At 38.1% G+C, this 20,168-nt stretch overlaps 3 protein-coding genes across 29 annotated transcripts in view; 2 read left to right on the top strand and 1 right to left on the bottom strand.

The window, feature by feature from the left end:
• The window catches only part of SUPT20H (SPT20 homolog, SAGA complex component), a 50,838-nt gene extending 44,797 nt beyond the window's left edge, over positions 1-6,041 (top strand). For 14 of the 25 annotated variants that reach the window (XM_008998152.5, XM_035302507.2, XM_078375308.1 and 11 more), the window contains 3 exons: positions 3,312-3,417; positions 4,873-4,973; positions 5,722-6,041. In XM_008998152.5, the coding sequence (XP_008996400.1) occupies positions 3,312-3,417; positions 4,873-4,973; positions 5,722-5,859 (345 nt within the window). In that variant the 3' untranslated portion in view covers positions 5,860-6,041. The remainder of the gene's footprint in view (positions 1-3,311; positions 3,418-4,872; positions 4,974-5,721) is intronic. The other 11 variants (XM_035302514.3, XM_078375310.1, XM_054256779.2 and 8 more) reach the window with 1 other exon arrangement.
• A 92-nt stretch (positions 6,042-6,133) lies between these two features.
• On the bottom strand, positions 6,134-14,798 carry EXOSC8 (exosome component 8). The gene is made up of 11 exons (XM_035302515.2): positions 14,762-14,798; positions 12,995-13,031; positions 12,737-12,800; positions 12,273-12,346; positions 10,711-10,756; positions 9,566-9,671; positions 9,428-9,473; positions 8,537-8,633; positions 7,373-7,493; positions 6,675-6,781; positions 6,134-6,351 (listed from the first exon to the last, which is right to left on the bottom strand). The coding sequence occupies exons 1-11, from the start codon at positions 14,776-14,778 to the stop codon at positions 6,236-6,238; spliced, it is 831 nt and encodes a 276-aa protein (XP_035158406.2). The 5' UTR covers positions 14,779-14,798; the 3' UTR covers positions 6,134-6,235.
• Positions 14,799-15,884: 1,086 nt separating this feature from the next.
• The window catches only part of ALG5 (ALG5 dolichyl-phosphate beta-glucosyltransferase), a 49,256-nt gene continuing 44,972 nt past the window's right edge, over positions 15,885-20,168 (top strand). For all 3 annotated transcript variants that reach the window (XM_008998144.5, XM_054256798.2, XM_002748972.7), the window contains exons 1-2: positions 15,885-15,992; positions 19,900-20,071. In XM_008998144.5, coding sequence (XP_008996392.1) covers positions 15,927-15,992; positions 19,900-20,071 — 238 coding nt within the window. In that variant the 5' untranslated portion in view covers positions 15,885-15,926. The remainder of the gene's footprint in view (positions 15,993-19,899; positions 20,072-20,168) is intronic.

Raw genomic sequence — 20,168 nt, 5'->3', positions numbered from 1 at the left:
TAGTGGCTATACCATTTTATATCATTCCTGTCAACAACACACAAAGATCACAGTTTGTCCAAATCTTTTTCGGCACTTGTTATTTTCTGGTGGTGGTTGGGTCTTTGGGGATTTTGCCTTTTTTTTTTTTTTTTTTAAGCAGCCATCCTAATGGGTGTGAAGTGATAATCTCTTTGTGGTTTTGATTAACCATTTTCCTTAACGGTTAGTGGTGTGGAGCATCTTTTCAGATGCATGTTGGCCATTTGTATATCATCTTTGGAGAAAAGTCTATTCAGGTCCCTTGCCCAATTTTTTTTTTTGTCAGATTACTTTTTGTTGGTGTTGAATTGTAGGAGTTCTTCATTCTTTATGTACACATATCAGATGTTGATTCACAGATATATGGGTTGTCTTTTCACTCTTGATTGTATCCATTGCACAAGTTTTTTTATTTTAATGTAGTTCATTTTCTCTTTGTACTTTTCTTGCCTGTGCTTTTGGTATCATATTGAAGATCATTGCCAAATGCAATGTACTGAAGTGTTTTCACTTGTTTTCTTCTAAATGTTCTCTAGTTTTAGGTCTCCTTTAAATTTTTTAAAAATGCTTCCTACTGTTGATTTGCTTTGTATGTTTTTGAGAAATCTGATGACGGTCTAATTATCTTGCTCCTATAAGTTTAAGCAGTTTGCCTAGAAATTTGTTTTTGAGAAATCTGATGCCAGTCTAATTTTCTTGCTCTTGTAAATTTATTTAAGCAGTTTGCCTAGAAGTATGCCCTGAATGTTTGTCTAATATTTTCACTAGGATGTGTGTCAGAATTGATTTTTCCGTGTTTTTTTTTCTGTGGGTCCTTTTAGTGTGTAGAGTCAGTTCTTTATTTCTGGAATGTTTTCTTGATGATAGTTTGTAGTTTCAAAAGTGGAAGCTTAGATTATTGTGTTGAGGTCATTCTTTTCTAAAATAAACATTTAATGTTATCTGTTTCCTTCTCAGTACTGCTTAAGCTGCTTTCCACAAATTTTGATATGCCATGCCTTCATTTTGTTTCATAGAATTTTCTGTCTTATGGATTCCTCTTAAATGAGTTATTTAGATATGTTTGATTTCTAAATACTTGGAAATTTTCCAAATATCTTTCTGTAGTTGATTTCTAGTTTATATCCACTGTGGTCTGAAAACATTTTTGGTCCTTTTAAGTTTGTTGAGGTTTGTTTAGTGCTTGAGAACGTGATCTGTCTTGATGAATTCTCCACATATGCTTGGAAAAAATGCATATTCTGCTGTTAGGAGTGTTCTGTATTAGATCAGGGTATTTGATGGTATTGTTCAGATCTTCTATATACTTTTCTTTCTACATGTTTTATCAGTTACTGAGAGAAGTTTTGAAGTCTAAACAAAACTGGAAATTTCTATTTTTCCTTTTGCTAAAGTTGTTTTTTGAGCCCATATTGTTAAGTGCATATACATTTAGGATTGTTATATCCTTGATTAATTTACCCTTATCATTAACAAATGACCTTTATCTTAGGGTAATTTTTCTTGTTTCTTTATTTTGATTAATCTTAGCTTAGTACATCTTTTTTCATCCTTTTAGTTTTAGCCTGAGTTCTTTTATTTCTTAGTGATTATTTTTCTTCTTCAAAATGTTTGTTTAATCGTTATTTCTCCTTGTTGGAATATTCTATTTATGGTGGTGGCTTACAGCCTACCTTAGGTTTGTGTAGTGTTTTGAGAGGAAATTTATATCACTGCTAGTTTTTTTGCATTTTGAGCTTTTTGTTTTATCAGAACTCCATTTTGGTGGTGATGTGGTCTGCCTTATTCTGTTGTTCATTTCATGAACTGGGTTCCAAATTCAGTAACATACCCTCCTTTCAGCTATGTGCTCTTTTGTCCAATCTCTATCTCCAGGGAGTTCCCCTCAAGATAAATGTAACTTTTTAAATGTTTGGCTTGCCATAATATACTGAAACGTTACTTCAGACACTATTTTAGGTGGTACCAAAGGATCTTCTGCAAAGAGCAAAAGTTTTCAATTTGCTGAAGTCTCAGTTAACAGTATCTTTCCTTTATGGAAAATGCTCTAGGTATTATGTCTCAGAACTCTTTACTTAGCCCAAGGTCCCGAAGATTTTCTCTTATGTCTTTTTCTAACAGTTTTATAGTTTTCTATTTTGAACCCATGATCCCTTTTCAGTTTATTCTTGTACAAGGTATGCAACTTAGGTCCTTTTTTTGTTTGTTAGTTTGGCTTTTTGGTTTTGTCTATCAATATCCAAGCTATTCTTTCCGAATTACTTTTGCACCTTTGTTAAAAGTCAGTTGGGTCCATCTGGGTGGGTCTATTTTTAGATTCCCTGTTCTGTTTCATTAATCTATATGTGTATTCCTTAGCCAATACCACACTGTCTTGTTCACTGTAGTGAGTCTTAAAATTAGGCAGTTTTTTCTCCCATATCGTTTTTCAAAATTGTTGTAGCTAATATAGGTTTTCTACTTTCCATATAAATTTTTCAATCATCTTGTCTATATCTACAAAAACCTTGCTGGCATTTCTAAAGGAATTGAGTTAAACCTGTTGATCAATTTGGGGAAGAACTGCTGTCTTTATGATGTGAAAATTCCAGTACATGAATATAGTATGTCTTTAGGCCCAAGTTAATGTTTTATAGTTTTTGGTATAAAAGTACTGTACATGTGTTCTTAGACTTAAGATTCACACCTTAGCTTTTTTCTTTTTTTTTTTTTCAGCAATTGTGAATGGTATTTATTTCACTTTTCACATGTTTATTACAAATATATGTAGTGCTGACTTTTGTATGTTGATCTTGTATTGTGCCCTCTTACTGAACTAACTTACTACTTCTAGGAGCTTTTTTGGAGATTGCTTAGGATTTTCTACAGACAATTGTGCCATTTGCAAATAAGGACAATTTTACTTTTTCCTATAAAATCTATATGCCTTTTATTTCCTTTTCTTGACTTAGGCTGCCGACTAAAAGTTTCAGTACTATGGTTATGTTACAAAGGGTGTTTTATGCTTTAAAAAACTGTTTCCATGAAGCTTTATAAAAGCCTTAGGCATTATGAAGGTAGTATCAAACAATCGATAAATACAGATGCACTGAAAAATAAAGTTTTCTTTGTTCAAATACTATAAATTTATTCTTGCTTATTCTAAATACCTTTGAAGTCTTTTCCTTGTTATTCTTTTTCCAAGACTAGTCTAATACTGATACTTTCTTTCATACAGGAAAAATACTTATTTACCAGCTCAAATTTGTTTTTCCTTCTTGTTCAAGTCATTTATTAATTTGCTTATTCAGGGTTCTGAACAAGGTTCAACCAGTCAAGAACAGGCCTTATCTGCTCAGCAAGCTGCTGTTATTAACCTTAGTGGAGTAGGAAGTTTTATGCAGTCACAGGCAGCTGGTAGGTATCTTCATAACTTTATATGCTGAATTTAGTAAACATATCTAATCTATTTGGGATCTCACCACTTAAATTGCTTTCTTTTCCTTCCCTTGCAAACAGTAAACAGGAAAAAGTAAAGCTATATTTAATGTGTGAACTATTAAATTAATGGCTGAGATTTTTTTCATTAATTTGATAGTGGATTAATTAAAAGAGCTTTGACTTAATGTAATTACCACAGTTGTATTTTCCTTATTTACGGTTTACTGGCAAAATTTAATAATTATCCACTTTACTAGGAAGTTACTAGAGCTGTTTTCAGTGTTTGCCAGTAGTTATCTTAATTAATAACTTTTCAGTTTTCCTGGGTTAAGACTGAATTTTTCTACATTGCATAATCTTTTGTCTCATTCTGGTAACTTGTAGTTGCATAAATGACTTAAGTCTTAATGGTCAGTAGCATAACTTCTATAAGCCACTTTTATCATAAAAAAAAAAAAGATTAAATTACTTCTCAACACATCCAGCAGTAAATGGTGAACTAAAGATTTAGTCTTAATGAATATTACCTTGTCAGCTGAAGATGATATTCTAACTTCATACTTAATTAAAACAGTAAGCCACATGTATAAGAAAACTATGATAGAGTTTGAGGATTGAATGAGTGACTGTTGTCAGCTTCTTAAGTTATCACTGTGGGCTTACTATGATGCCTTTAGAATAATCAAGATCTTTATTTTGACAGTAAGTAATCCTTACATAAAGTTTCAATTTAGAGGTAATGAATTCCCAAATGTAAGTTTATATAAATATTTACCATTATCAGACCAGTTGTGAATTTTAGGAAAGAGCTGTAATATAATTTAGTAGAAAGGACTCTAGTTTGAAGAATCATGAGAATATTCCTAGCCACAGACTTGCCACTTAAACCATGTTGGCCTTGAACTTCCTCATACGCAAAATGAGTGTTGAACTGATTACTGTGGTCCCACTCAGCTGAAAAATAACAATGCTCAGTCTCAGTTCACCACCTTTGTTGTTAATAGTCTGATATTCATTGCAGTATCTTTTGTTTAAAGCAATTGTCTGTCTACCAGTTTTGTTGTTATAATAGTTTAGATTTCTTCCATCTCCCTTTTCCTACTTTGTTAGTTATATTTCAAAAATAATGTACTCTTCTAAACAAAATAGCACCAGTATCAAATTCCATACAGATGCAAGAGGAGAGGTTCAGTGCTTTGACAAATAATGCACTCCCTTCTCTTTTTGTGTCCAGTAAGTTCCATAATCAGTGGTACCCCCAACTAACAGGAGACTATATACTAAATTTATTCTGAAATGTCTACGATTTGATACTTAAGATTAATCATACTGCTAACTTTTCTATTATTTCATTTTCTATGTTGTCCTTTTCTAACCCTGGTAGCCTTCAAACTTTTTGACTGCCCTGCTTTCCCCTTCTCCTCTCTGTAGTGTTGTCTCAGCTTGGCTCTGCCGAGAACAGACCTGAGCAAAGCCTTCCTCAGCAGAGATTCCAGCTCTCCTCTGCCTTTCAACAGCAGCAACAGATACAAGTAATCCAGCAACTTCACTCTGATTACATTTTTAAAGATACTCAGCTCCAAAAGTACCTCAAAATAACTTGCTTTAGTTTTATTTGACTGTCTTTTAAGACTATACAGTAATTGGTAAATAATTTAGCAAATTTTAAAGTCTGACATTTTAGCCAGTCAACTTGGAGCACTGAATATATTTTGTACATTTAAGCCATACTTTCTAATTTAAAATTTTTCATGAAGTGCTGGTGGCACATTAACATACATTTTTCTAGTATGCAGTATATTTTGAAATAGACAGTTTTAAGTGCCAATTGTTAACTTTCTAATATTTTACTGCAGAAAAGTGTTCCTGTTAGTAACTGTCATACCTGTTTATTTAGAAAAATGTTATACCATAATTTTAGGAAGGAAAGTCAGCATGTTATAGTTGACTATCTTGATATTCAGGGTTGTTTTATGTTGCTATAAACTATCATTATACAACAAAATGGTAACTGAAGTTGCTGAGTTACTACAATATAGACTGGCAGGGCAAAGTAACAATTTTGAATTTTGCCAAGAATCATTTTTAAAGCCCTCAGCAGGCTTCTGTGCCACTGGTGCTGTTTGACTGTGCATTGTCTCAATGTGGTATAGTCCCTTTTGTTATCTTGGTGCTTTCTCCCTTTTTCAGTTTTGTTGTTTTCATCACTCTCAGGAAAAGAACCTTTCCATACCTGCCTGCATTTAACATAACTGGGATTTTTTTCCCTCCCTTTTGCAGCAGTTGCGATTCTTGCAGCATCAAATGGCTATGGCAGCAGCAGCAGCACAAACAGCTCAGCTACATCGTCACCGGCATACCGGCAGCCAGTCAAAAAGTAAAATGAAGAGAGGCACGCCAGCCACTCCAAAATTCTAAGTTTGCATTATTTTTTTTCCTTTTTTAAAAACACAAGAGCATTGAATCAAAAGGATTGAATTTCTACTTCCTTTTTGTTTTTTTTTTAATGTGTCAGTATTTTACATTGCTAGATGTACAAACTTTATACAGAAGCACAACCTTATCATTTTTAAATAAAAACAGGGAAATGGTTTAACAAACTAGGGTTGGTTTGCCTCAGTCATTGCTTTTTAAAAATGGTTTCACTCTACATAATATATATGGATGGGACCTAAGAAATACCAGAAACATCTTTCAGAAGAATGTAGTTTGAGATTTATTTAGTACAAAACATTTGTGCACAGTGTTAACAAATACAGTTTTTACAAATCTGTTTTGAAAATGTGGTGGATATTTATTTGGGTTTGATACTCTTAATTACTTCATCCATCAATTTTTTAACTTCTTTGTGTCTTGTAACTGCTCGGCTCATACAGTCCTGAAGTTTAGCTCCAGTTAGCCCGCTTCCACCTGAAAAATTATTTTGCCAATACTTACACTAATGTCATGTCAAATTATAAAACAAAAAAATTGGATAATGTAAATCAGGTTACATTCTCAAGATCTGCAAGTTAGTTTAACAAGACCTCCAAGTGAGTCTAATGTATGTCGTAAGTTTAAGAACCACTGACATACACCATAAAGACATAAGAAAATTTGAGGTAGCTAAAAAACGACAGTAAACTTCAATTAGGTAAATAAAATATCCCATATTCCATTTGGCCCTCCCTAATTTAAAGCTCACACTGAGTTTTCATCTACATATGTTTAGGACTGAAATGGCAGGAACATGCCTGGTTTGTGAAGACAACAGAGCTTGCCTTCCTCATCCATTACTATTGTTAAGGTTCCTGTTGCCAGATGTTCCTCCTCTCCAGTAGGGTCAACTATAAGCAAAGTGCTATAAAAAGAAAAAAGTGTAAGTTTATCAATCCATGGAACAAATTTTACTTTAAAATTACTAAACATACTATCAGCCTACCGAGTAGCTGAAATTACAGGCACACACCATCACGCCCGGCTAATTTTTGTATTTTAGTAGAGACCGGGTTTCACCATGTTGGCCAGGCTGGTCTCCAATTCCTGACCTCAGGTGATCTCTGGCCTCAGCCTCCCAAAGTACTGGGATTACAGGTGTGAGCCACCATGCCTGGCCCTACTCTTCTATTTCTGAACATGCTAAAATCCCTGGAAAATACTGAAGATACCTTCAGGTAAATCTTTAGTGAAAGAATTGGAAAGTTAACATTACGCAGGTATAAGTAAACCAAGGAACAGGTAAAAGGAACACAACTGATCATCCAATTCAGGATGCTTATGAAAGCAAACAGGTTGACTAGAAATAATTGTGCAGGGACAAGTATAAACTGAAGTGTTGATGGAAAACTAGGATGTGGGGTCACCATAAGCATTTCTGAAGAGTTAGAATGCTGAACATCAATTACCCTAATCTTAAATACAGAAAATTTTAAAGTAAGTTTGATTAACTTACTCATCAAACACAGCAAAGGAAGTTGCAACTGGATGAGTTCTAATATTCAAATAACTTTTCTTCTTTAAATTAACTTCTGCTAAAGCAGTTTCTCCATTTATAGTAACTTCAGGCAACTGTACTAAGAAAAGGCAAATTTGTAAAGTAAGTCTAACAGACAAAGGGTGTCTAAGCTTTTTTTTTTTTTTTTTTAAATTCACCTTTGCCTCTATTTAACTTGCCTAAAACATTCCTTTTTAAAAAGCACATTACAGCGACTAAGGTAAATACAAAGGATATACATTGCATTTCACAGCATCTGACATTCCTACCTAGTGCTTACTGCATAATTTTTTTTTTAAGTTTAAGAAGTAAAAATGATCTAGGATTGAATTCCTAGCAATCTTCCTGCCTCAACCTCCCCAGTAGCTGGGCCTATAGGCATGTGCCACTGCACCCATTTTTTAAATAAAAATGATTGCTACTAGATAACATGTCTAGTTAATCTTTATCTGCCAGGTCCTGCTTTAAGCATTTTCACATTTTCATTATATTCATCTAATCAATACTCTTATTAGGAAGTATTATTATCCCTATTTTATTATAGATAAGGAAACTTTAGCACAGAGTGGTAGAGCCAGGATTCAAACCTAAGTCTCTGCTTTAACCACTCTATAATAATATTGCTGTGCTAACCTTATTTTCTACCTCCAATTATTTGTTCTTACCAATTCAGCAGTGCAATGATAGGGAATATGCATGTCATTGAACTCCATAATCAGTCAACCTAGACTCCTTGTTAAGAAACTTCACTATTACTGTGGCCTCACGGTAAGAACAACAGAATCCATTCTACTTCTTTTGACAGTATCACATAAAGAACTATGAGGATACTGGCAGATCTTCACCAGTCACCTAGCCGGAAGTTAAACTCTTAACTCCCTCCTCAACCAATATTTTGGAAAGGAACAAAGTCCTAACCTAAGTAGATGGGTACAGTCAAAGCAGCAATCTTAAACAGCATTCAGTTAGAGAATTTACAACAATCAACTATATTTGGAAAGTCATGTCAGTATTACATTCATTAATTTGGAAGCATATGAAAGTAAATGTATATGAAAAGTTTCACAAAACAACATTCTAACCCATTTGTGGAAATACTGCCTTTTTTTTAAGGCTGCTTACCATTTTTTAAAGCAGCTAACAAAGCAAATGTGCAGGCATCCAAAATGTTTCCATCATAGTCAAGGCAAATGAGATCACAGTATAGAACCCAGGCAAGCTAAAACAGAATTAACACAAAAGAAAATTGAAGCCTTCTAATGGGAAGAACATACTATTCGCTCAGACATAAGAACCACAGAACCCTTGGTTAAACAAGCAAGATAATCTTTAAGGCTCGGAAACCTTAAGAAAATGCTTTACCTTTGTAAAGTAGAAAATCAAAGTAGACAGGTTTGGTAAAAACTGGCTTTTGATTACCAAGTTGACAAATGGCAAAGTTGTCCATTTCCTTTAATGGAGCTACAGATATAGAAGAATTTCCATTCTTATTGAGAGGTTACAGATGAGGGAGATGGTTTTGAAAGCCCTAGCTAAAATTCAAAAGGCACCTTCCCATAATGCATGAAATGTTTAGGTTTTACAGTGCTAATGTTATCAGTTTATGTGATCTGGTAGGAAAGCCTATCTAGTTTCTAATCAACCTAGTTTTACATTTTCAAATAGACTTGGAATCTACTGTATGGTTTCACCATAAACATACGTTAACATGATTAGCAAATAATCTGCTACAAAGAATAAAAAATGAACTTTTCTCTAAAAGTTAAGGGGGAAAAAATTACTTCAGTTAAAAAGGTAGCTCCCAGATGCAATAAGTTAGTCATACTTGTTTTTTATAAATAATATGGTTCATTTAGAGAATTACAGAGTAAGAAATTACTGAATCTCTAAAATCTATAGACAGTCATATTTAAGGCTACTTTGATTGGTTGCTTTAATTTTCTTATTCACTTTCCCCCTCAAAAAATCCCTTCAGAATTAGTAAGAACTTACAAGCGTCTCTGTTCCTCTTACCTTTCCTGGAGAAATGCATAAGTCCTCTTTCTGAATTATCTGTGAACTTGATTTAATGACAAAGACCAAAGTAAGTGAAAAGTCAAAAACTATCTGAAAATGAAATATACTAAGATTTTATATATATGGTGCTCTTACTTTTCAATGACATCTGCAATGAACTGGCTAGCCACTTGGGCTTCTTCTCCAGGAGGTCCAGACCGGAATCTCGATGAACACAGGGGTGGTAGATCCACATTAGGAACTGAAAGAAACACTCTGCAGCTATGAACTAAAGTTTTTAACTTCGGAATTACTCATGGGTTAAAGGGATTAGCCACAGCGAAGGCAACCATGGCCATGGATAGGCTTTCTGAGTAGAACGCATTGGAACATTAGAGTTACATTCTGTTTGTTCTCTGTAAGACTCCCAGACTTAGATAAAATGAAAGTTAAATTTTTCTTTTTTCCCCCATATGCATTTTTTAAAAATCTATTTTAGGCCTTCTCCTAAATCCTTCACAAAAGTTTTCCTGGTATCTTTCAAAACACCTCAATCTGTAACTGAAGATAGCTCCTCTGTTTTTCTTATTTAAAAAATGTTGGTTTCTATCATAAAGAACAGATGGTTCCAAGACAAGAAAAAAAATAGCAGTTGTATAAAGCAAAGAATCTTTATGGAAACAAAAAGTGTGTAGTGACAATTCTCTAACGAAAAAAAATTCCATTCTTTTTTTTTTTTTCTTTTGAGACAGGGTCTCACTCTGTCACTCAGGCTGGAATACAGTGACATGATCACAGTTCACTGTAGCCTTGACAGCCCAGGCTCAAGCAATCTTCCTGTTTCAGCTTCCCAAGTAACTGGGACACAGGTGTGCACTGGCACATCCAGCTAACTTTATTTTTTTTGTAGAGATGGGGGTCTCCTTTGTTGCCCAGGCTGGTCAAACTCCTGGGCTAAAGCGATCCTGCCACCTTGTCTCCCAAAGTGCTGGGATTACAAGTATGAGTCACCATACCCGGCCAAAATTCTATTTTCTTACTTGGTGACATATGAATGTATAAACAAAAATTGAGAAAGCAAGTTTGATCAAGGTCAAATGTATGAAATTCTATATCCTGCTATTATGCTATCTTTTACTAACACATACATGCAAAACTTTTGAGGAATGTGTTTTATTCCTAAATATTTCTGAATATTAGGAATAATTTTCTTTACATCAACTCAACTAGTAGGACTTAACTAAAATTATCAAAATGTGTTAAAAGTATTTGTATTAAAATTACAAACTCATTTAACTTACCAACATATCCTTTATCAGGGGCATCTGTTGGTGGTGCTGCAAATTCCTATAGTAGCAAAGAAATGTTTCCTATTGAAAGAAGCTACTAAAAAATTAGGAAGACAGCTCAGCATTGGTGCTGCTGATCCTCACAATAGCTCTCCAAGGTAACAAGGCACTAGAGTACAGTGGACTACATTACAGTGCTGCTCAAGATTACCTAGAGATTGTTTAAAAAATAGTAATTGGGTTTGTGCCCCCCACCCAGTAGCCAAGAATCTGAATTTATTCCCCAGATGATACAGCCACATTTAGGAACTGCTGCTTTAGTGGTAAAGAGCAAAAGCTCAGCCAGACCTAGTGGCTCACACCTTTTATCCTAGCACTTTGGGAGGCAAGGCAGGCAGATCACCTGAGGTCAGGAGTTTTGAGACCAGCCTGGCCAACATGGCAAACAACATAGCCATCTCTCAACTAAAATACCAAAAATAGCCAGGCGCAGTGGCAGGCGGCTGTAATCCCAGCTACTTGGGAAGCTGATGCAGGAGAATCACTTGAATCTGGGACACAGAGGTTGCAGTGAGCCAAGATCGTGCCACTGTAATCCAGCCTGGGTGACAGGGCCAGACTACGTCTCAAGGGAAAAAAAAAAAAAAAAAGCAGAAGCTCTGTAATCACTAAGCCAGTTTAAATTTCAGAGCCACACTTACTGGCTGAGACTTTAGGCAAGTTACTCAACCTCTAACCTTAAACTCCTCATCTGTCAAATGGGAAGAAAATAGTGTCTACTCCTAGGGACTACTGATAAGGGCCAAGTGAGATAAAGCTGTTAAATCCCCGGCATAAAACCTGGCAAGGAGGGAGTTCTCAAATCTTACTGTTATATATCACTCTAGGTTTACCAAGGAAGAATCTCAACTGAGGTTAAATAACAGGGTGTAGGGTAGTCAAAGAAGCACAGGCTTTGGATTCAGATTTATGTTTTAAGTTTTACTTATGCATCTTATGTACCTGGACGGGTTACAGAACCTCATTTATAAAACAGGAGGTGGAGAGAAAGAACAAATGATTATTGTAAGGATTAAAGTAGATAATTCTGTAAAGCACCTAAGCACCTAAAAAGGTGTCTGGAACATAGCAAGTACTCAGTAAATAGTAGCCATTATTCTCTCAAATTTTTCAACAATTTTAATTTTCTACACATTTACACAGATTACATGTCATCACCGGCTAAAAGGATGTCACCAAAGATCTCTGTTAATTTCTCAAATGATATAACCAAATTTTTTAAGAGTGATTAAGATTTTAAAAGTTATTTCATTTTGGTACATTTGACAAATGTTCAATTAGTCATTCCCAAGTAGCTGGGATTACAGCCGCCTGCCACTGCGCCTGGCTATTTTTGGTATTTTGTCATTAAGCTTGGGTCATAATTATCTAACACTCATAGTGAAAACTCTTGGGAAATTAAATACTGACACCCAACTGCCAAATCAACCGAATTATAGGTGTAAATTATAATCTAATAAATAGAGGAGGCTAATTTAGTAATTCAAATCTCAGTAGGACCTATTTATACCCACCGCTTTAACTCCACAGATTACTGTAGTATTTCCCAACTTCACTAAAGCAGAACCGTCTGCGGTACTAATTGAACCTGAAAAGATAAGCAAAATGAAAAGTAAATAAAAGGAAAACAGCTACAAAATTATCTACATAATCATTAAGTGTGTTAGTTTGCTGTGTATGATTACCTTGCTACACCTGTCAGTTGCTTATGAAAATGTATTTCAAGTTGGAATAATTGATTTTAAATGATATAAACTATTTAAAATTAGTGTTTAAATAATTATTCACTTGTCCTTGAATTTGTGTTAATAATTTTTCATTCAGTTACAGGGCTTTTGTACGGATAAAAAATTTCTTGACAAAAAAAAAATCATCAAATCCTTTAGACAGGGAGAATTTGGCTGAAAAACTGTTGAGGTGGTTCAGAGACTAAAACTTGGGAATATCATACAGTTGAAAGTGGAAAATACATCCTTACCTATGTTGACAGTTGTAGTTCTGAATTCACCAAGTTCTCTTCCATCAGGACGGCAGTTCTCTTTCTAAATAAATATAATGTTTATATAAAAAGATTCTACCTATTACATACTTTACATATCTATCACAAGTTTTACACACACCAGGGGAAACACATTAAATGTTACTTCAAATGGATTTATTTAAATTACTTGAAATTTATCTTTAAAAGAAGCCCATTGTTAACATAAGGCATAACATGTACATAAACTTTACTCACTAGAAATCTCCTGTAATACTCCAGAGGTTCCACAGTTCTGAAACACATGTTAAAAATATAGCTGAGATAAATGATGAATCTTAACATAAATCCAGAAATGGGCAAAGCTCTTTAGAATATGGTGATACAGCAGAAACTGCCACAATTTTAATCTAATTCTAGAAAGTAAAAACCCTTGCAGTAGCAATCGCATCCAATTGCTATTTTAACTGCTGTAATCGATTAAGAAGATTGGCGTCTAAAAGCCCTTTGAGTGAGCTCTTTAAAAGCGGATTAATCTAGGTGTCAGAAAAATCATGTCATTCTTGCTCTGAAACAAGGATTCAGAGTGATCTAGTGATCATGAAGAGATTATTTTCATAAACGGGAACATGAGTTAGATCGTACTAGGTAACTCAGGAAACAAAAAAGGTACATCTTTATTTTCACTGTAACGGACACTTAGCACATTCTTCAATTATGGCTGGAGGCAATACACGATTGTAACATTAGCAGTACCTGCAACTTTAACAAAGACCACAGATGTATTCATTTGTGTACTGTATGTTTAGGCTGTTACTTTGAAATCCCACGAGGTACTACTAGACTCGTCACTAGATCCTGTTTAAGAAGGTAAATTTTAAAGCAAAGCAAGTATATATACTACTATATCATGACTTCGGAGTTTATATTCATAATTTTTTTTTTTTTTTTTTTGAGACAGAGTTTCGCTCTTGTTACCCAGGCTGGAGTGCAATGGCTCGATCTTGGCTCACCACAACCTCCGCCTCTTGGGTTCAAGCAATTCTGCCTCAGCCTCCCGAGTAGCTGGGACTACAGGCGCGCGCCACCATGCCCAGCTCATTTTTGTATTTTTAGTAGAGACGGTGTTTCACCTTGTTGACCAGGATGGTCTCGATCTCTTGACCTCGTGATCCACCCGCCTCGGCCTCCCAAAGTGCTGGGATTACAGGCGTGAGCCACCGCGCCCGGCCCTATTCATAGATAATTATTTCAACATAATGGGTTTCCTTTGGAATCCTATTTTATCCATTTTTTTTAAAACTTTAAGAAAGTCCATAGGCTACACACACAAAAACGTTCCGAACGAGGCATGATTCTTTTAGAAATAAATTACGAGAGAGGGAGAACCAGGCGGTATGTGGCTCTGACGCACCAATCTTTATGTATTCGTATTTATTTATTTTTTGAAACAAGAGTCTCACTCTTGTCGCCCAGGCTGGAGTGCAGGGGCGTGATCCCAGCTCACTGCCACCTTCGCCTCTCGGGTTCAAGCGATTCTCCTGCCTTAGCCTCCCAAGTAGATGGGATTACAGGCTCCAGCCACCACGCCCGGCTAATTTTTATATTTTTATTAGGGACAGGGATTCACCATGTAGAGCAGGCTAGTTTCGAACTCCGATCCTCCCGCCTCGGCCTTCCAAAGTGCTGGGATTACAGACGTGAGCCACCGCGCCAGGCCACAATCTTTAAAAGATTACATCTATGTCTCCTGGGACTGCACGTTCACTACACACCACGCTCATGAGCGCTCGCAGCGGGTACGGAACTCTACAGTCCTTTCATCTCCCGTTTCGCCAGGGGAAAGAAGCCCTTTCTTTTCACTACGACCACCTCCAGGTCCTCCCGCCCGTCGCCTGCTTCGACAAGGAAGGAAATGGCACTCCAAAAGGGTCGGCCTCCAGGTGAGAGAATCTCAGCTAAGAGTTAAAGGAAGCCGTCGTCGGCCAGGGTATAGAACTCGGCCCTCCAGCCGCCAACACTCACTTGAACCCAGCCGCCATCTTCCCGCCCGCGCGTCTGCGCCTGCGCCGCTCTTCGCCTGCTCGCCTGTTCCGCCACCGCACTTTCGACATGGATGCCCGGGCTGCTCACGCCACAGGAAACGCCAAGGCGGGGACGCGACGAAAGGCCCGCCTTGGCTTAGACTTTGTCCTGGCCAGACGCCCTTCTAGGTTTCCTTGCTTGGACGAATTTGACGAATCTGCTGTTAGAGAAGGAGAAGGTGTCCTATAAAAAAGCTGGTGCTGTCACTCAGAATAAGGCCAATATTTCGGAGAAAATAGGTTTCCAGCGAAGAATCAAGCATTGCGTATAGCGCGTTATTCCAATGTTTCTGCGTCTTTTTTCCGCCTGTGACTTACGCTGTGCCCTGACCGTGCTTCTTCCCTGGTCAAGGCTCCCTGCTCCAGCACGTTGAGAAATCTGAACTTTTTTTGCTCTCATTATCCGCACCACGTTCTGCTCTGCAGGTCCTGGAGCTGGCTCCTAACCGTCAGCTTGTGTTGTAGACTGTGTCGTGCTTAAGGCTGCCATCTCTCTCCGCCGTGAGGTTACCAGATAAAATACAGGATACCAAGTTAAATTTGAATGTCTGATAAACAGCATTTTTTTTTTTTTTTTTTTTTAGCATAAGGATGCCCCAAATAGAGCATGCAATTAGTTGTTACCAGAACCTGGAGGGAGCTGGAAAGGCTTTACAGACAGATGGTGATGGTTGCACCGCATTGTGAATGTATTTAATGCCACTCACTATTGTAAAGTTAAAATGATTAAAATGGTAACTTTTGTTTTATTTTACCACAATTTATAAAAACTAATGTAATAGACCAGAAGCCTTTAACTGGACGAGTTGTGTAGTATGTAAATATCTTGATAAGGCTGTTAAAAAAAAAAAAAGATTAGTTTTCTTTTTTAATCTGAAATTCAAATTAAGTAGGCATCTTGCACACTTGCTTAACCTGGCGCGGTGCTAAGGAACCTAGCGCGTCTCTCCACCGCCTGGGCGCCGAGCGCTCGAGAGCGGCAGGTTCTCCGCCTCGCCACGCGGGGGTGCTGCGGCCGGCGGGCGAGGCCTCTCTGGCTGCGGGGCCGGGTCGCGCTTCCGCGTGTGTGTAGCTGCCGGATAGGGCCGGCGGCCCCGGCATGGAGGATGGCTCCGCTCCTGCTGCAGCTGGCGGTGCTCGGTGCGGCGCTTGTGGCCGCAGCCCTCGTACTGGTGAGAACAGAGGCTGGGGACCGGCGCGGGCCGGGGCTCAGCGCTTTCCTGGAGACTGCGGCTCCTCCGGCGTCCCCTCCTCCGCGCCACCCATTCGCTGACTTGTCTTTCTTTCCCCTAGCTTCCCCCGAATTCCTGACCTGAGTTTCCTTTCTTGGAATTTCACTCCCCTTTTTCTTCGGTTCTTTAATTTTCGCTCGGCACCTTATCTCTTTGTGTGCCCAGAGATTTGTAAGAGTTTCCACACTGGGGCGCCCCCACTCAGCCCGGCATCGTTGCCGCTTCCCGCGCCCCTTGTTCGCCCGCTCTGTCGGCCTCGACCTCTCCCAGACTCCCTCCGGGACCTGCAGCCGCTGCAGTTCTGCCCTACCCGGGGAGGACTCCAGTCCCCAGAAGGGGTGCGCTCCCTGGCCTGCCCCCTTTGCTGATGGGGTTCAGCAAATAGGGGTGACGGTGCCCTGATGACAGCCATCCTTTACAGATGGGAATAAATCCGTGGCTCGATGAGACCCACGGGTGAGCGAGAGAGACAGGCCTCAGGCCTCCTGATATTACCATGTCGGCGGGGATTGGGGGAAGCATTGTGTTCCAGAATTAAGCACCCTCAATATACTGTCCCTAAACAAGGCAGAGCAATAGAATTCAAACTCGATTTTCTTTGCCATTGCTCTCGAAACACAAAAACAACGTCCCAAGCCCTTGCTGATTGTTACGTGGCAGAAAATGGGCCAAGTGAACTCTCTGCCACATATTTCGGAATGAGCCTGCCATCTAGTTAGTAAAAGTGGAGAGGATTTCAGCTTCCTTGACATTCAGATTAGCCACCTAGACAGCACTGCCAGGACGGCCACTCTGCCATCTTTTCGGAGGATGTGTCAATTTACAGTTTAGATAAAATGTAGTGCATCCTTACTACTTTGTTGATAGTATCTGGGTGAGAGAGGAGTCCTCTCTTGCCCTGACAAGTGGAGATTTCAGGGTTTGGGGTTTCTTTGTTTTTTGAAGTTTTTGAGCAAACCAGGTTTGTTTGTTTGTTTGTTTGTTTGTTTGTTTGTTTGTTTTGGCGGGGTGCCCGGCGGGAAGTGGTGGTTTCACAGTCTTAGATCGAAGCTGCAGAGATTTACTTTGGGTCTTCTGCACAGATTTTATGAGATCGTACTGACAGTATTTGTTCCCACCAGCTTGAAGTGATAAGAGCTACCATTTATTGAGTGTAGTACTTACTGTATGTTGAGTGTCGCACTTGGTTTAATAGGAATTATCTCAGATCTGTAAAAACAAGGCTATGACATGTATGTTATCATTGGCGTGATTTTACTGGGGAGGAAACAGATTGGAGAAATGAGCTTCATGTACTCAAATGTCACACAATTAGTAGAACTTACATTTTTCAAATGCCGGAGCAAGAAATCATTTAAAAAATAATTTTTCATGGCCGGGCTGTAATCCCAGCACTTTGGGAGGCCGAGGCGGGTGGATCACGAGGTCAACAGATGGAGACCATCCTGGTCAACATGGTGAAACCCCGTCTCTACTAAAAATTACAAAAAGTTAGCTGGGCACGGTGGCGCGTGCCTGTAATCCCAGCTACTCAGGAGGCTGAGGCAGGAGAATTGCCTGAACCCAGGGGGCGGAGGTTGCGGTGAGCCGAGATTGCGCCATTGCACTCCAGCCTGGGTAACAAGAGCGAAACTCCGTCTCAAAAAAAAAAATAAATAAATAATTTTTCAAAACCTCATCTTGTCTTCATCTGTATCCACTCTCCATTCTTATTTTATCACAGTCTCAGCTCCTTTCTGACTTATTTTAAAACAACTTGAAGACATTTTATCTTTCAATCCTCAGCATTTATTTCTAACAGATAAGGTCTCTTAAAAATACCGCAATAAAGTGGTCACAGATTGGAGTTTATTCTGTGATTTCGAATTCCTCCTGAGTTCACAGCCCCTCACTTGTCTCATATATGTCTCAGTTTGTTCCAATCAGGATCCAAACAAGTGCCACGCATTGTACTTTGTTGATGTCTTGAGTCTCTTAATCTGTGAACAGTTTCTTCTCCCCTTTTTTCTTTAATGTGATCATTCCTCCTGTAGAACTTCTCACAATTTGGATTTCTCTGAATGCATCCCCTTAATGCCTTTTAACATCGCCCTCTGACTCGAATTTCCCATAATGCATCCCCTTAATGCCTTTTAACATCGCACTCTGACTCGAATTTCCCATAATGCATCCCCTTAATGCCTTTTAACATCGCCCTCTGACTCTAATTTCCCATAAACTGGTAGTTAGGATCTAGAGACTTGATCAGATACATACTTGATGCTTTTTTTTAATCAAGAAAAAAATCATGAGGGATGCTTCTTCGATTCTTTCATGTCTCATCCATCAGGAGTCATGTAAAGGCCAGTTGCCTCTGGTGTTAAGATGGACCTGCGGGTTCAAGTGTTGCCAGCCAGACCCACCAGTTTATAAAGTTTGTCATCAGCCTAATGGTTTCAGTAGTCATTCAGGATCATTGCCTAAATGCTTTATTTCATTGTGGGTTGCAAAGTGAAACATTCTCATTGTATCCTTCATTTATTACCTAGAATTTTATAATGAAAGAAATCTTATCCTCAGCTATTCGTTTACCCTGAAATATCTTTAATACATAGAAAACACAAATTAAAAGACAAATTTTTGAAATACTGAGATGGTTCCCTGGCATCTTACCCAGTTTTTGGTTTTGGTATCATTGTGAATTTATGATTTAGAGTATTTTTCATGGTTTGATTCATTGCAATAATTTTTTTTTTGGTCGAGGGAAGTAGGAAGATGATCAGATCCTCACATCATAGGCCAGTGAGGGCCCCGTCAGTTGACTGCTTTGTCCTTTTGGCACAGCCCTTATAATCTTTGGTACTGTCTTCACTTTCTAGGATGATATGCTGTTCCACCATTCTACATTTCCTGCCCCAGATCTGAATCACTCAGCCTCTTTGGAGCACTGCCGGCTTTTAGTAGGAAATTAAATTTAGAAATGAATCTAAACACTACTGTGCATAGTAGGAACTCTTCACCACTGTTCTGGATACTGCCTCTATGCTCCCACTAATCAAAAGGTGTTCACTCTCAGTGTGTACCCAGTAGGATATTAAAATTGGCCATTAAATTGCAAATGAGTACCATTCCAAAAATTTATAGATTGTTTTGAAAGCAGAAAGTGTGCCAATACAAACAATGTTAAAAAGAATGGTTATTTCCAAAGCTTAGCTCCCAAGTGCATAAGGGAGCCTGTAAGTTAGATACTTCACAAAGTGCTGTATTCTGAATTCAAATTCGAGTTAAGTGTCAAAAACATATTCTTAAACATTGTTCTTCCCTACCTGGTAGTCTGAGGAATCTTCCTTTTATATCTTGGGTCTGTCTGGTCCTGGATGGGGGACGTCTGTCTCACCCCATACGTTCCAGTGCAAAATGAATTTGTCCCGTCACATGGAGATTCCAAGCAGGGATATGACCTTACTGTGTGTGTGTGTGTGTGTGTGTGTGTGTGTGTGTGTGTGTGTGTCTATGCGTGTACACATACTAAGGATCAGGGTTTTAAGGCATCTAAGAGTAGACCAGTCTTCCTATAGTGACTGATCCCTATTTTAGCTGGGATGATGGAGGCCTGGGGAATGATGACTAGGAAGAGACAGAGCCTCCCAAGGCACCAGCACCTTACTGACAGAAAAAAGGACAGTCATCCATTCATAGTAAGGGACTAGTTAGGGAACCCACTATTTAATTTTGGAGCCACCTCTAGACCGTTGTTAAGCAACTAAAAACTGAGTGAATATTCAACTAAGAGAAAAGCAGATGATACAGTCTAACATAAATAAAGAAAAATCAGTAAAATGTAATTTTTTTTACATTTCTGCTTTAGATTTCCATTGTTGCGTTTATAACTGCTTCAAAAATGCCAGCGCTCCATCAACATGAAGAAGAGAAGTTCTTCTTAAATGCCAAAGGCCAGAAAGAAACTTTACCCAGCATATGGGACTCACCTACTAAACAACTTTCTGTCGTTGTGCCTTCATACAATGAAGAAAAACGGTGTAAGCCCTGTTTTGATTGTTTTTTTTTTTTTTTGGTAAAGGGTAGTTTGGAAAGAAAAGGAAATTTAAAGTATTTGACTTCACTATCTTTGCCAAA

The sequence above is a fragment of the Callithrix jacchus genome, chromosome 5 (assembly GCF_049354715.1).
Source record: "Callithrix jacchus isolate 240 chromosome 5, calJac240_pri, whole genome shotgun sequence".
Classification (NCBI taxonomy): Eukaryota; Metazoa; Chordata; class Mammalia; order Primates; family Cebidae; genus Callithrix; species Callithrix jacchus.
Note: the sequence above shows the minus strand (reverse complement) of the source record. Positions and strands in the feature narration are given on the sequence as shown.

Bases quoted from the DNA above. Each gene is read 5' to 3' on its own strand.
- EXOSC8 (XM_035302515.2), bottom strand. The intron at 12,347-12,736 runs GTAAGGATGTAT...TTATCTTTTCAG, and splicing joins AACTACAACTGTCAACATAG to GTTCAATTAGTACCGCAGAC. The intron at 9,672-10,710 runs GTAAGTTAAATG...TGTTTCTTTCAG, and splicing joins CCCTGATAAAGGATATGTTG to TTCCTAATGTGGATCTACCA.